The 13,949-nt window shown below is 38.6% G+C and overlaps 1 protein-coding gene across 2 annotated transcripts in view; it reads left to right on the forward strand.

Annotated features, from left to right (window-relative positions):
• Positions 1 to 12,711, forward strand: part of NCAM2 (neural cell adhesion molecule 2) — a 578,411-nt gene extending 565,700 nt beyond the window's left edge. For both annotated transcript variants that reach the window (XM_073668266.1, XM_073668267.1), the window contains one exon: positions 7,004 to 12,711. In XM_073668266.1, the coding sequence (XP_073524367.1) occupies positions 7,004 to 7,115 (112 nt within the window). In that variant the 3' untranslated portion in view covers positions 7,116 to 12,711. The remainder of the gene's footprint in view (positions 1 to 7,003) is intronic.
• Positions 12,712 to 13,949: the final 1,238 nt, after the last annotated feature.

The following is a 13,949-nucleotide window of genomic DNA, read 5'->3' on the forward strand; positions in this document are numbered from 1 at the left end:
AGTATACATTACTCTGAGATCTCTTAGTCTCCTTGGACTGTATCCAACCCCTTTCAACCTCTTTAATGCAAATCCAAATTTAGTAATATCAAAGAGACCTCATCATAGAAACAGATGTTAATCCAGAATCCCCCAGAAATAACTGCTGCATTTACTGCTTGGGCTTTTATACTGTTAGAACCCTCCTGGTAGTTTTTGCTATCTTGTGTTTTGCGGTCACGTGACCAGCTGCCTATATATTCCAGCTCTGCACTTCTGGCTTTGCTGGACTTCAGTGTTGTTTTGACTGTCTCTCAAGCCAGGTGCTTCGGTGCCTATCTTTGTCAGTTCTTGGTCCTCTGGGACCTTTAGTACTTTTTGTCAGTTTGTCCTTTTTGCTCTGCAACAACTTCTGTTTAGGAGGTGTCCCATTTTTGTCCCAGTCCTTAGTTCTTTTAGGGAACCCTCCCTTTAATCTATAGGTCTCCATTCAGACTAGCCGAGGACTAAGGCGGGTCTGTTCACAAGGAACAGGCAGCCTGCTACATCGTAGGAATTCAGCTTAGTCTTACTGTAGGGACAGCTTTCCCTTATCTTCCCTTAGATTTTGTTGCAGATCATAACAGTAAGTCCAGCCCAAAAAAAAAAAACTAAAGGAAAGAAAATTCGGGGATCAGTATGGTTTCTGTCCAGGAGTTGGCTCAATGCCTGCAGGGATTGTCTCTGGAGGTGGCCGAGCTTCAGCAACATGTGAATAGCTGTCCTGGAGAGCATTTTGTGTAACCGAAGTTAGGACTGCCTGATGTTTTTTATGGTAAACAGCAAGATTTTTTTTCCTTTAAAAATGCTTGTTTGTTATATTTTCGTTTGAGACCAAGATCCTCTGGGAATGAATCACAGCGCATTGGTTTTATTCTATCACTTTTGCGCAAAGAACCACAGGGTTGGGCCTTTTCTCTCCCACCTAATGATCCATGTTTAAGTTCTGTTGAAGTATTTTTTTCTGCTATGGGGCTATTATATGACGATCCTGATCGAATCTCATCTGCTGAATCAGAACTTAGATGTTTGAATCAGGGGTCAGATGATGTTGAAATTTATTGCACACACTTTAGAAGGCGGGCTTCAGAAGTTAAATGGAATGATTCTGCATTGAAATGTTTATTTCTTGCTGGTCTCAGTGAAAGGGTTAAGGATTTACTAATTGCATTCCCTGCACCTGAGACTCTGCAGGAAGCTATTCAGTTAGCTTTTCATATAGACAGAAGACTGAGGTCCAGGGTTAATGATGTAAAGACTCCTGTAACTTCAGGTCCTAGTTCCCAGAATATCTGCTCTGACAGCGGAGAACCAATGTAGCTTGGGGTGATGTCACTCTGCTCTCAGGAAAGAGATCGGAGTTTCGCCGAAGGTTTGTGTCTTTATTGTGGGAAAAATGACCATTTGATTAAGTATTGTGAGTGTCGCTTAAGTAAAGAAAAAAAAAAGGTCAGTTACGCCCGTATAGCTAGTTTACGCTCTGCAGGAGTATTTCTTTCTGGGAGTACTACTCTGCAAGGAGATTTGATTGAATTTCAGGTATTTGTGGATTGTGGTTCAACACTTAATGTGATTGATAAAGGGTTTTTGGAAAACCTTAAATTGAAATCCAAACCTTTGTCATCACCTATTTCTGTGGTTGCAATTGATAACACTCCTTTGAAATGTATTACTCACAAGACTGCTGCATTTCCTCTCACTATCAATGGAGATCACCAAGAAATTTTGGACTTGGTTATTTTGGATAATTTGCCTTCTCCAGTTGTTCTAGGTTTGCCTTGGTTAAGACTGCACAATCCTTTACTGGACTGGTGTACTAATGTGATTAAGTCTTGGAGACCGAAGTGCTATGATAAACGTTGCATTGCGGCTGTGGAAAAAGGTGAATTACCTGTACCTATTCATGATTTTTGGAGGGTTTTTTCGGAGGAGGAGTCGCAAGTTTTACCTCCTCATAGGGATTATGATTGCGCCATTGAGTTTGTTCTAGGTGCTACTCTTCCCAAAAGTCGCTTGTTTAATCTCACTATCCCTGAAAGAAAGGCCTTGGAGGAGTACATACAGACTAGCTTGGCTGCTGGTCACATTAGACCTTCTAAGTCACCTGTGGCAGTTTGATTCTTCTTTGTTAAAAAAAAGGACGGCGGTTTACGTCCATGTTTGGATTTTCGTGAAATTAATAAGATTACCGTACGCAATTCCTACCCATTGCCGTTAATTCCTGACTTGTTTAACCAGTTAGTGGGAGCCAAGTGATTCTCCAAGATTGATCTCCGGGGGGCATACAATTTGTTATGTGCGAAGGAGGGTGATGAATAGAAAACTGCTTTTAACACTCCGGTAGGTCATTTTGAGAATCTGGTGATGCCTTTCGATCTTACCAATGCACCTGCATTTTTTCAGAACCTTATTAATGACATCCTGAGACCTTTGATTGGTAAGAATGTGGTTGTGTATTAGGATGACATTTTGATTTATTCACCAGATCTAGAGTCCCATTGGCAGAGTGTACGTGAAGTTTTGCAGTTATTGAGAGACAATTCACTCTTTGCTAAGCTGGAGAAATGTGAGTTCGCTGTGCAGAAAATTAGTTTTTTGGGCTACATTGTCTCCAGCGAGGGCTTTGATATGGACCCTGTGAAGGTTCAGGCTGTGCAGGAATGGCCTAGGCCTATTGGTTTGAAATCTATACAGAGATTTTTGGGTTTTGCCAATTATTACAGGAAATTCATTAAGAATTTTTCTGTAATTGTTAAACCTCTAACCGATCTCACCAGGAAAGGTGCGAATACGGCCCAGTGGACTACTGAGGCCATTGAAGCGTTTGAGTATCTCAAAGAGAGGTTCAGTTCTGCCCCTATCCTTATGCAGCCTGATGAGACCAAGCCTTTTTTGGTCGAGGTCGATGCTTCATCGGTGGGGGTCGGAGCAGTTTTTTCTCAGGAGAACAAGGGTGGAGTACATCCTTGTGCCTTCTTTTCGAAAAAAATTTCGGAAACCGAACTGAATTATGATGTTGGAAATCGGGAGTTGCTGGCTATTAAACTTTTGTTTGAACATTGGCGTCATTTTTTGGAAGGCGCTAGATTTCCTATTCAGGTTTCCACAGATCATAAGAATTTGATCTATCTGGATGCTGCCAAGCGCTTGAATGCCCGTCAAGCTAGGTGGGCACTTTTTTTTTCTCGGTTTCATTTTTTTGTTACCTATATCCCTGCTACTAAGAATGTTAAAGCCGATGCTTTATCTCGCAGCTTCTCTCCTACGGTTGGTTCCGAGGAGAAGTAGAGCATTTTGCAGAAAGGAGTTGTGGTGGCGGCTTTGGACTCCGTTTTGGAGAAAGGGATTCTGAATGCTCAAGATGATGCTCCATCTAACACTCCCTATGGGAGGTTGTTCGTGCCTAGAGCCTTTAGGAGAGATTTGTTTGTGGAGTGTAATGAATCTCTGATGGCAGGTCATCCAGGAGTTTCGGAGACTAAGAGACTTATCAGTCGCAGTTTTTGGTGGCCTGGATGGCAGAAGGAAGTCAACAAGTGGGTGTGTCAGTGTACTGTGTGTGCTAGGTCAAAGGCTTCACATACTCCTGCTGCAGGGTTGCTTTGCCCTCTGGAGGTTCCTAGTGTGCCTTGTACACATCTCACTATGGATTTTATTACTGATCTTCCGGTGTCTGAGGGTTTTACTGTCATCTGGGTGGTCGTGGACCATTTTAGTAAGATGTGTCATTTGGTTCCATTCGTTAACTTGCCCTGCGCCAAGACACTCGCTAAGGCGTTTGTTAAGGAGATTGTCAAGCTCCATGGCATTCCCACGGATATTGTTTCTGATAGAGGACCTCAGTTTGTGGCTCACTTTTGGTGTACTTTTTGTGACAGGTTGGGAGTCCATTTGTCATTTTCATCTGGTTATAATCCTGAATCGAATGGACAGTCTGAAAGAAATAACCAGGATGTAGAACAGTTTTTGCATTGTTTTGTGGCGGACAATCAAGAGGTGTGGTCTGAGTTTCTGCCTCTCGTAGAATTTGCTCTTATCAATCATACATCCTCCTCTGCTGGGTGTTCTCCTTTTTTTTTTTAACTGGGAGACATCCGTCTTTTTTTGTTTCTTTCTCCAAATTGGGGTCGGCAGTGCCGGAGGAGGAGAATTTTTCTGGTGATTTGGAGAGAGTTTGGACTAATGTACGTTGTAACCTGCAAGAGGCTAATAAGAAGTCCAAGAAGTATTTTGACAGGAAACGTAAAGAGGTTTTGTTTACTGTAGGTGACATGGTTTGGTTGTCCTCGAAGAACCTGCGGTGGAGGATTCCCTCTAAAAAACTGGATCCTAAGTTTGTAGGTCCATATAATATGCTTCAGGTTGTTAACCCATCTGCTGTTAGGTTGGATGTCCCTATTTCCTGGAAGATTAATCCTGTGTTTCATGTTTCCTTGTTGAAAAAGGCTGACGTATCTAATAGGGACGACACAGTCACAGTTCCCCCTGTGGTGGTAGACGGCGAATATGAAATTTCTCGTATTTTGAATTCTAGATGGCATAGAGGGAAATTACAGTAACTTGTCTCCTGGAAGGGTTTCAGTCCCGAAGACAACTCCTGGGTAAGGACGGATGATGTCTCTGCTCCTTGGCTTGTTAAACCTTTCCACATAAGGTTTCCAGATAGGGCTGGGCCTGGAGGATCCGGAGGATCCTCATAGAAGAGGGGGTACTGTTAGAACCCTTCTTTTAGTTTTTGCTATCTTGTGTTTTGCGGCCACGTGACCAGCTGCCTATATATTCCAGCTCCGCCCTTCTGGCTTTGCTGCACTTCAGTGTTGTTTTGACTGTCTCTCTAGCCAGGTGCTTCGGTGCCTTATCTTTCCTTAGTTTTTGTTGCAGATCATAACATAAACAGGCTATGATAGTCCTGATTGGCTTTGCTATAGCATGTGATTTGCTAGCTACAGGGCAGTAAGGAGAAGCCCATGTAGCTGCGCCAGAGGTAATGTCAGCATGTGTAAGAAGTTGGCAGGCATTTTTTTGCTAATTACTGCAAATTAAATTGATAGTTTTTCGAATTTGCCAGAATCTGTGAATTTTAAAAAAGTTTAAAAATAATTCATTTTGATTATCTCTAGTATGTACATGACCTTTCATTGGTTATCATGTAAGTTGTAGTTTTGTTAGCTTGTTCTGACAATGCATTGAATGTGTATCATGACAAATTGGATTCCTCAACAAAATTTCCAGACGGATTAGGGTGGACACATCTATTGATAAAGAAGATTAAAACATTTAAATAAAATAAAAAAAGAGACAATCTAATATTTTATTTTTGTGATTAAAAAAAAATAAATTATGTGGAAAGGAAGAATCTGTTCAATGTTAGACTTTATTCTGTCCGAGTTAGGAGGTGTTAATTACTTCTATGACTCCCTTGATAATGATAAATAAAGATAACTTTACACCATGAGAATTTCATTCAATAGGACCATTTCTCCTAGGCATGTGCAACTATTTGCCTACATGGTTGCATATGTCAGCCATAGACTTTCATTAAACATTTTTGACTCAATGTCTGTTTGTATTGAATTGGAAAGCATCTATGCCAATTCACAACATACCATGTACATGCCACATTTGTAACTTTTTAAGAATAGATAAAAAAAATAGTATGATCCTAGGTAGAGTTGGGCAAATTTCTCAAAATCTGGCAGATTTGCTAAATTCAGAAGAAAAACTTGATTTACATCGAATAAACTCAATGAAAACTTAATAGGCTTGGAAGAAATTTTTAAAAAATATGCTCACCTCTCCTTGGCCCTGCCTATACCTTTTATTTCTCTGCCGGTCATCCAATTCGATTCTACCATCTGTCTTTTTTCTTATGTTTTCCTTCCGTCCAGGACTTCCATTCACTAGGCCCTGCACTGGCGTCACATGAGGTAGAATCCGTGTCATGATATGTATTGCGCCACATGTGGTCATGTTAGGCACAATGCATGTCACTGATATTGAATGAAAAAAAAGCGGGTTTGTCCAGCTTGATCTAAACCGGTTAAAATTAGCACTTTAATTCAAACATTTAAAATCCATAGAAAAGTGAGAGCACCTAATGATCATTAACGTATTTCCAAAGCTGTATGCGTTTTTAATCATAATGAAAATTATGCATTATTTTCATCAATAAATGAGTTTTCTGTGAGTTTTGTATTTTTATTTTTATGAGAATAAGAATTTATAGGCTGGAAGTTGCTGACTCCCTGCCTGTTCTGCGCAGCATAAAATTTTGCTGGCTCAGAGCAGTCAAGGACCGCTCCTGCCAGTGATGCTGCGGCTTCCATTGATGCCACTTTGATGGAGTAGATTCTTCTCCTCCACTCTGCTTTGGTGATGGAGCATCTCTGCTGATGTCATGTTGATTGAGACATCGCCACCCACTGCCTAACTGTGGGGAGCCGGCTTTCAGATCAGACCAGAAGAGGAAGAGCTGCCTTGTTGACCAGAGGTGAAACAAAGGAGCAGAATTGCCAGCGGGAGTGGTCTGCAACCATTCTGAATTAGCAGAGATCAGCGCCAAGCAGAACAGGCAGGAAATCAGCAACTACCAGCCTTTAAACTTTTAGTCCCATAAGAAAACAATACAAAAGTCCCTGACAACTCTATAAAAGTGAGTAAAATAACTAAAAATAGAGCAGAACAAAGAACTGGAGGAAAAACAAAAGGTCTGAGAAGTAGACTGAGAAGGGCCTTACTGGCCCTCTGTAATCCTTGCTGGTTGGCCATCATTTTCTTAGATTCGCACAAAGCGAATCACAAGAAATTTGGACTTTTTTTTAATTCAAATTCAATTAGCCTCGAATAGATTTGTTCGTCAATAATCCTAGTCATATCACCATGTACAGAGTGTAGTCAAACATGTATGATATATTTGTACATTATATGTAATAGTACAGTGTTCCTTTTATATTTGATTGCTGATCTATGTTTATCTTTTCTGTAGGAAATTATTACTAAAGGAGGAAAATGGCAAAGAAGCTCTGAGCGCCGAAACAATTGAGATCAAAATATCGAATGACATCATCCAAACAAAAGAAACTGACAGTAAAGCATAGCATGATACAGCCCATTATCACTCAATGAGGGAGATTGGTGATGCACACCCAATGTCAGCACTCTGATGCAGGCAATTATTGGCTAATATTAGCTTTCGATTGTCAGTCCGTGTCCATACCTGAACAACTCACATCTATTGTACTTTAAGGTTTTGTTGATTAATTTAGTATGTTTGTCTGACTGATAACAGTATAATTGTATAAAGTTGAAAATGACTGCAAAAATTCCTTTAATTTATTATAAAATAAAGTGTACTATTTATAAAATATTTCATTTTTTCCTTGTTAAAAAGACGTCCTGTGGTTGGCAAATCCGCAATGCTAATATATAATGCATACTTTTTTTTCTGATAAGTGGCTCATTTACATAAGGTTTAATACCAATGACCAGTACAGTCTGTTCATTAGGTAGAATCCAGACCAGGAAGATATATAACGTGTCATGGAAAGGGCCTGGACCAGGCTTATCGGTAGGGATTGGTAAACATGATCATGGGCAATGTAGAGAATAATGTAGCACTGGATATTTCCACTTAGATTTCCTGTATAGTAAATACAGTTGGAGTGAATTATAGCCTTTTTTATTTTTTTACAAATTAAGTTTAAAAAATGTTAAAGTTTTATTTTTTTATATGATCTGATGTGAAATGTTAACACTTTAACAAATGTAAAGTTGGACATGGAAATTTCATTAAATCGTCAGCTAGTGGATACTGTTGGAAGATGTAAACCACTAATAAAAGGTATTTCATCTTTGGATACCCAGTGGAGTTAAGTGAGATCATCACAAGTATTTGGTAGCCCTTTATGAATCTAATGTGTCAGATGAGTCCAAGCAAGCCAAGTTGACAAGATATATCAGTTGTTCAATATCGGAAAAAGAGAGCTTTTTTTTTTGATACTCTCTATAGAGTGCATCTGACATTGTCTGACAGATGTCATTCGAGTGCAGTCTGATGATTTCCACGCACCCACCCATAGATTTGAATGGATGTGCACCATCCAATTTGCCCCTATGACTGAAAGCCGAAGACTGCCGGGAGGACTAAAAGGAATTTCATCCTGGTAGCTGGGCTTTCATGGCAGCGGCCAGATGGATTTAGAACACTATTAACCTGCAAATTTACCTCATATTTGCAGGTCAATATCATCTGGGAACATTACAGGTTCCATTTAAGAGTTTTGGAAGTGGATTTTGGAGCAAAATCTGCTCTACAACTCATATTAAAAATATTGTGTGAACATGCTTGTGCTTAGTAATGATTGTGGACTGCTTGACTCTACATGTTTTTACACTTCACTCTGACTTCGACTTTATTTCTTAAATCCAAAATCCGATGGCAACTTTTTGCTACAGTAGCTGAGTCATATATAAATGCTTATTTATGAAATGTATAATACATTCAGATTTCATTAGTACACAAATGGGAGCATGCAAGCAAAAAATGACTACAAAAATTAAGTCTCCTCGTTAATTCTTGCAAAATTAATGTAATTATGACACACAGTAGATAGTTCATACTGATTTGTATTATTCAGAGAGAATGCAATCAAACTTTTTCTTCAGTAATTCAGACACCACTGAAATAGCTGTACATCTCTAGGCTTTAATCATCTTACTTGCATTTGTTTAACTCTGACGCTTTTGTGCTGCTCAACACGTGCAAGTGGTTGTTGTTTGGTTCAAAACACATTTTTATGCCCATAAAGACCATATATTGCTCTGGAAGTCCCAATTCATCTGTATATTACTTAGGCTGCACTCTGATTTTAATGAGACTTGTGCAATGCTTTATGTGCTGCAGGGGAATCGAACACTTGAAGCATGATCTACTAAAGCTGAGAGCAGATGGTGGAAGCAGCAGATCACTATATTGTTAAGAGAACCCTTAAAGGGAATCAAAAATAACTTACAGTTTAAATCATTTTTTTATGTTTAATTCCTTTTTTTTAAAATTTTGGTCATTTTTATATTTATTTTTTATATCACAATCTGTATAAAAAAGTGCAATCTTCACACTGGCCAATAGGGCTATTCTATAAGCGTATTTCCTGATCTTTCAGGTAATCCACAAGTACGAGAACTGTACTCGAATCATAGAATGTTAGAGTTGGAAGGGACCTCCAGGGTCACCAGGTCCAACCCCCTGCTCAATGCAGGAGTCACTAAACCATCTCAGACAGATATCTGTCCAGCCTCTGCTTGAAGACTTCCATTGAAGGAGAACTCATCACCTCTCATGGCCACCTGTTTGATCTTCAAATCCAAACTTCGAATTTTTACATGAAACCGAACACCATTGAAAACAATGGGGACCCAGACTTTGGAGCTGAAAATAAATATCTCTCTCTGTGTGTCTCTCTCTCTCCTTCCCAGACTCCCGAATTGTAAAACAGTCTTCCAGGAGAAGTCTGTGTTCAGATTTCAGCATTGGAAAATTTACAGTTCGGGTACCTACTATGAATGGTGGATTCTGTGCAGCTGTGTATAGAGGTGTTACCTGTCATTGTAATCCTGTCTGTGATGATAATAAAACATCTTAAAAGTCTTCCTGAAAGAACATGAAGTATTCTTCTAAAATAGCCCTAAATGGCCAGTGTGAAAATATAAAAAAATTATTGTGTTTTATTTTTTTCTACAGAATGTGGTATGAAAAATAATATTACCGAAATGTTTAAAAGAATACATTTAACACAAAAAAGGTTTAAACATTAGAAACAATCAATATCCGATGATACATTCCTGCTAAGTAAACAGTCATTGTTCAAAGTGAACAAACATAAGTTCATTGCCCATTGCTCTGACTACTGCGCTTCCTACAATGACAAAATAAAGTATTTGTGGCACTAGGAAACATGCCGCTATATTTCCAGGCAGCCAGCTGATGATATTAACAAAGACTGCATGATTGATTCACTGGAGTTTTCTTTCAATGAACCTTCATAGAACCTTTAGCTGGTTTTGGGAGTATTGGGGAGCCCTTCTGTTGAACTTCCACCAATCAGACATTGGAATGCCACAGGTTTTTTTTTTTTTTACAGTAAAACCTATTTATGCTTATGAGCACCAGAGAAAATAATCATGACAAAGCGCCCCAAAATATGTTTTTCAAAATATTCTGATGATAAAAACATAAAAGATAAAAGGAGGGACATGCTAAGATATCATCTGGTATTATACTCAAAGCAAAAGTTCACTTTTCCTTCTTATAGGGGTTATCTGGAATTTAAAGGGAATCTGTCAGCAAGTTTTTGCAATGTAATCTGAAAGCAGCATAATGTAGTGGCTGAAAGCCTGATTCTACCAGACCAGGTGTCTCGTGCCTCCTTGTCAACTGCTCTGTGTAACCCCACACCCATCTCTGATTGGCAGCTTTCTGTACACAAAGTGCATAAAGTGTACACAAAAAGCTGCCAATCAGTGGGGTGGGCGGGATTAATCAAGACTCAGCATTCTGAGCATTGCTAGATCTGCAGCAGAGAAAACTGTGATTGTGTCAAAATGACAGCAAGCAGACCAGCAAGTGACACATCACTGGAATCAAGGTCTAAGCCCATATATCATCGGGCACTCACATTACATAGCAAAAATCTGGTGGCACATTCTTGTTAGCAATCGATAACATAGGTTATCAATATAAGACCGGTGGTGGTTCCAACGTCCAGATGAAATTTTCTCTCACAGCGGCCATAACGACAGTAGTCCAAAATATTTCCTAATGGCTGGTAATGAATGCTGCACCTGATTTCCCATTCACTTGAATTTGAGATAAACAGAAGTATTTGGCAGCGGCCACTTATAAATGTAGTTGGTGGCAATGTCACTCCCACCCATGACCTGTTATATGCAGCCATTGTCAGAGCATAGTTCAGCTCATCGGTGGAACGCCCCAATGTCAGACTCCCTCTGATGTCAAATGGATGACCTATCCAATGGATGCATCATCAATTATTAATTCATGGTCAACCTCTTTAATATTGCATTGCAAAGACTTGAGCAAACTTGGAGTAATTGAATTTTCTTAATGGCTGCTGTAGATACAGATGTGTCCATCTTTATCTTTCTTAAAATTTGGTTAAGCCTCCAATACCTTACAAAATAAACTGAATGCATTATTGTAACCTACAAGCAACATTTTTGACGGCCTACAACCTACATCACAACCATTTAGACACATTTATTATAAACTTTTCCTAACAGATTATTACAAGGCCGGGTTTTTGTTTTCCAAAGCTAGTCATTTCAACCCAGTCATCTTGGAATATGTAGAGCTAAGCGGAAAGATAAAGAAGGACGCATTTGTACTGAGAGTAACAGCTGATTCATATGTCAAATTTGCCTCTCAATGACATGGGACTACTTGACATAGAGAAGACCTTATAGAAGATGCAGAATGGGCTGAATTTGTATTAAGCAACATACATATGTTGAGTTTTGAGGTTTATTCATGGATTTCATGATTAGGAACTGATTGTATATATTTATTCAGTTTTTTTTTATAAATGTATTGTAAGGTTATTCATTGTTACATTTAAAGGGGTTATCCGGGATAATTTTATATTTCTTTTATGGGTCTACGAACTTAGAGGCAGGTAGTTGCTAACCACCTGCCTGTTCTGCTGAGCGTTGATGCCTGCAGCTCAGAGTGGCCACAGACTGCTGCTGCCAGAGATTCTAAGACTTCTGGTGACAACATTGACAAAGCAGTTGATTCTCTTCCATTGAGCTATGTTGAGGGAGTGTGACAGCTGGCTCCCTGCTGCCTAACTGCAGGTAGCCGACTGTCAATTAGCAGGATGTCTGACGAGACTGGGGGGGCAAAACAATCATAATAGGGACTTATCCGATAAACTATTATATGATGAAAGGATATGGCAACTGCTCACTTTGTGAGTTGTGTAACCTACAACATAAGTTTATGCTTTGAAATGGAGTTGTTTCAGCTGCTGCAATACCCACAGGTTGGACGATTCAATGTCATATTCAAATTGTATAAAAAAGTTGGTGTTCCAAGCTACTGGTTCTGTTATCCTCAATAAAGATCCAGTATCAGAGTGTCTATGCGGTTTTATTTCCAACGTGTTTCGAAGTTAGCAAACTTCTTCAGGAGAACCACAACAATTGTGGTACCCCTGAAGAAGTTTGCTAACTTTGAAACTCATTGAGAATAAAACCTCATAGACATTCTTATACCATATATTAGATCTTTATTGTGGATAAAAGAACCAACAGCACAGATCATCAACCATTTTACACTATTTGAATCAGCAGGACATCGCCAGCCATGCCCCTTTGACAGAGCAGCCTGGAAAAGGTGTTGCTGCTCTATAGACCTGAGGTCAAGTGAAGTAGCAGAATCTCTGAGCGGTCCGTGATCACTTTCATCCGGAGCTGGATCGCTAGCAATTACCTGTCCATCAGTTCTCAGGCCCATAAGACAAAAATAACATAATCCCGAATAACCACTTTAAAGACTTTGTGTGGGATTGGGATGGTAAATCTGATAATGGTGGTGTGTGATATTTTTTTTACTATACATATAAGTATGCATTATATATTAGACTAGCTTTTATAGATTTAAAATATATATTAGAAGATACAATGTAAACCAGATTCTAGTGCTTTTACTGCTATTGAATGTTACCATTTGTGTAATGGAATCTAAAACTAGATACAGTAACTAGCAAAATGTAAAACTGACCTGAAAAGCTATGTTTCTGTATGCAGTAGGGGCATGATGAAAATCATCTATGGAAGAATTTTATGGAAAGAGAAAGAAATGTTACAATCTATTCATGTATATTTTTAATGTCTTCAGGGGGGAGACAGTTTATAGTAACTTGTAAGATATGTCAAAACTGAAAAAAAAAATATTCTTACATTTTTATATGATATTTACAGAGATCTGTATAACTATCGCTTATGTTGTCAAAAATGTGATTCCAAATTGTATTATACGTTGAACTGGTTTATTTTCTTTGACACATGTTGCGATGATTCAAATTCTGATTATTATTGAAAATTATATTAAAGGGGTTTTCTACCTTCACATGACTTTTAGAATGTTTTTTTGTTTTCTTTTAACAATTGCCAAAAGCCATTATTGTGTGGAAAAGAATCTTCATTTCTTAGATATTTATATCATCAGGTAGATTTTATAAATTTCATTGCCTAGAAAATACTATTATTACTATTATCATTATTGAGGGTGAACAGCACCCAACACTCCTGATGTGAATTGCATGGGCAAGATACATTTAAATGGGTTTTCCCATAAACAAAAGATGATTTTAAACAATACATCTTGGAATAATAATAATTTCCACAATTGGATGTGTTTAAATAAAATGTTCCTGTGCCGAGATAATCTTATAAATGTGCCCCTGCTGTGTACTGCGTAATGGCTGTGTCTGACTGTACAGGGACATTTTTCCTTGGAAAACCCCTTTTAGCCCAACATAGACACAGATGACCATGAAGGACTTCTCAAAAAAAAGAGAAAGGCTCATTCCTATCCCAAGCGGTATTCGGACATTATGGAAAAATTCATGGTTTATAATGTCTACTAAATGAGAATCCCACCTCTATTTATACCTAACCTTGTAAAGAGACCCCATTCTACTGATAAGTGGTGATTTCCGAGATAGATACAGCATGTCATAAATATTTCAAAGGAAATACCCCTTGCATTTAATTTGCATTAATATTCCGAATAAGGGGTTGTAAAACCTTCAATTGTGGTTTACGTTCTATTATTGAATCTCTTCCTCTTGTGAAATGACACAAGTTACATATTTTTTAGGACATACTTTTATTATAGACATGTATGTGAC

This window comes from Phyllobates terribilis, unplaced genomic scaffold (assembly GCF_046119375.1).
Source record: "Phyllobates terribilis strain yellow unplaced genomic scaffold, ASM4611937v1 Scaffold_2__4_contigs__length_985480577, whole genome shotgun sequence".
In the NCBI taxonomy this organism is placed as follows: Eukaryota; Metazoa; Chordata; class Amphibia; order Anura; family Dendrobatidae; genus Phyllobates; species Phyllobates terribilis.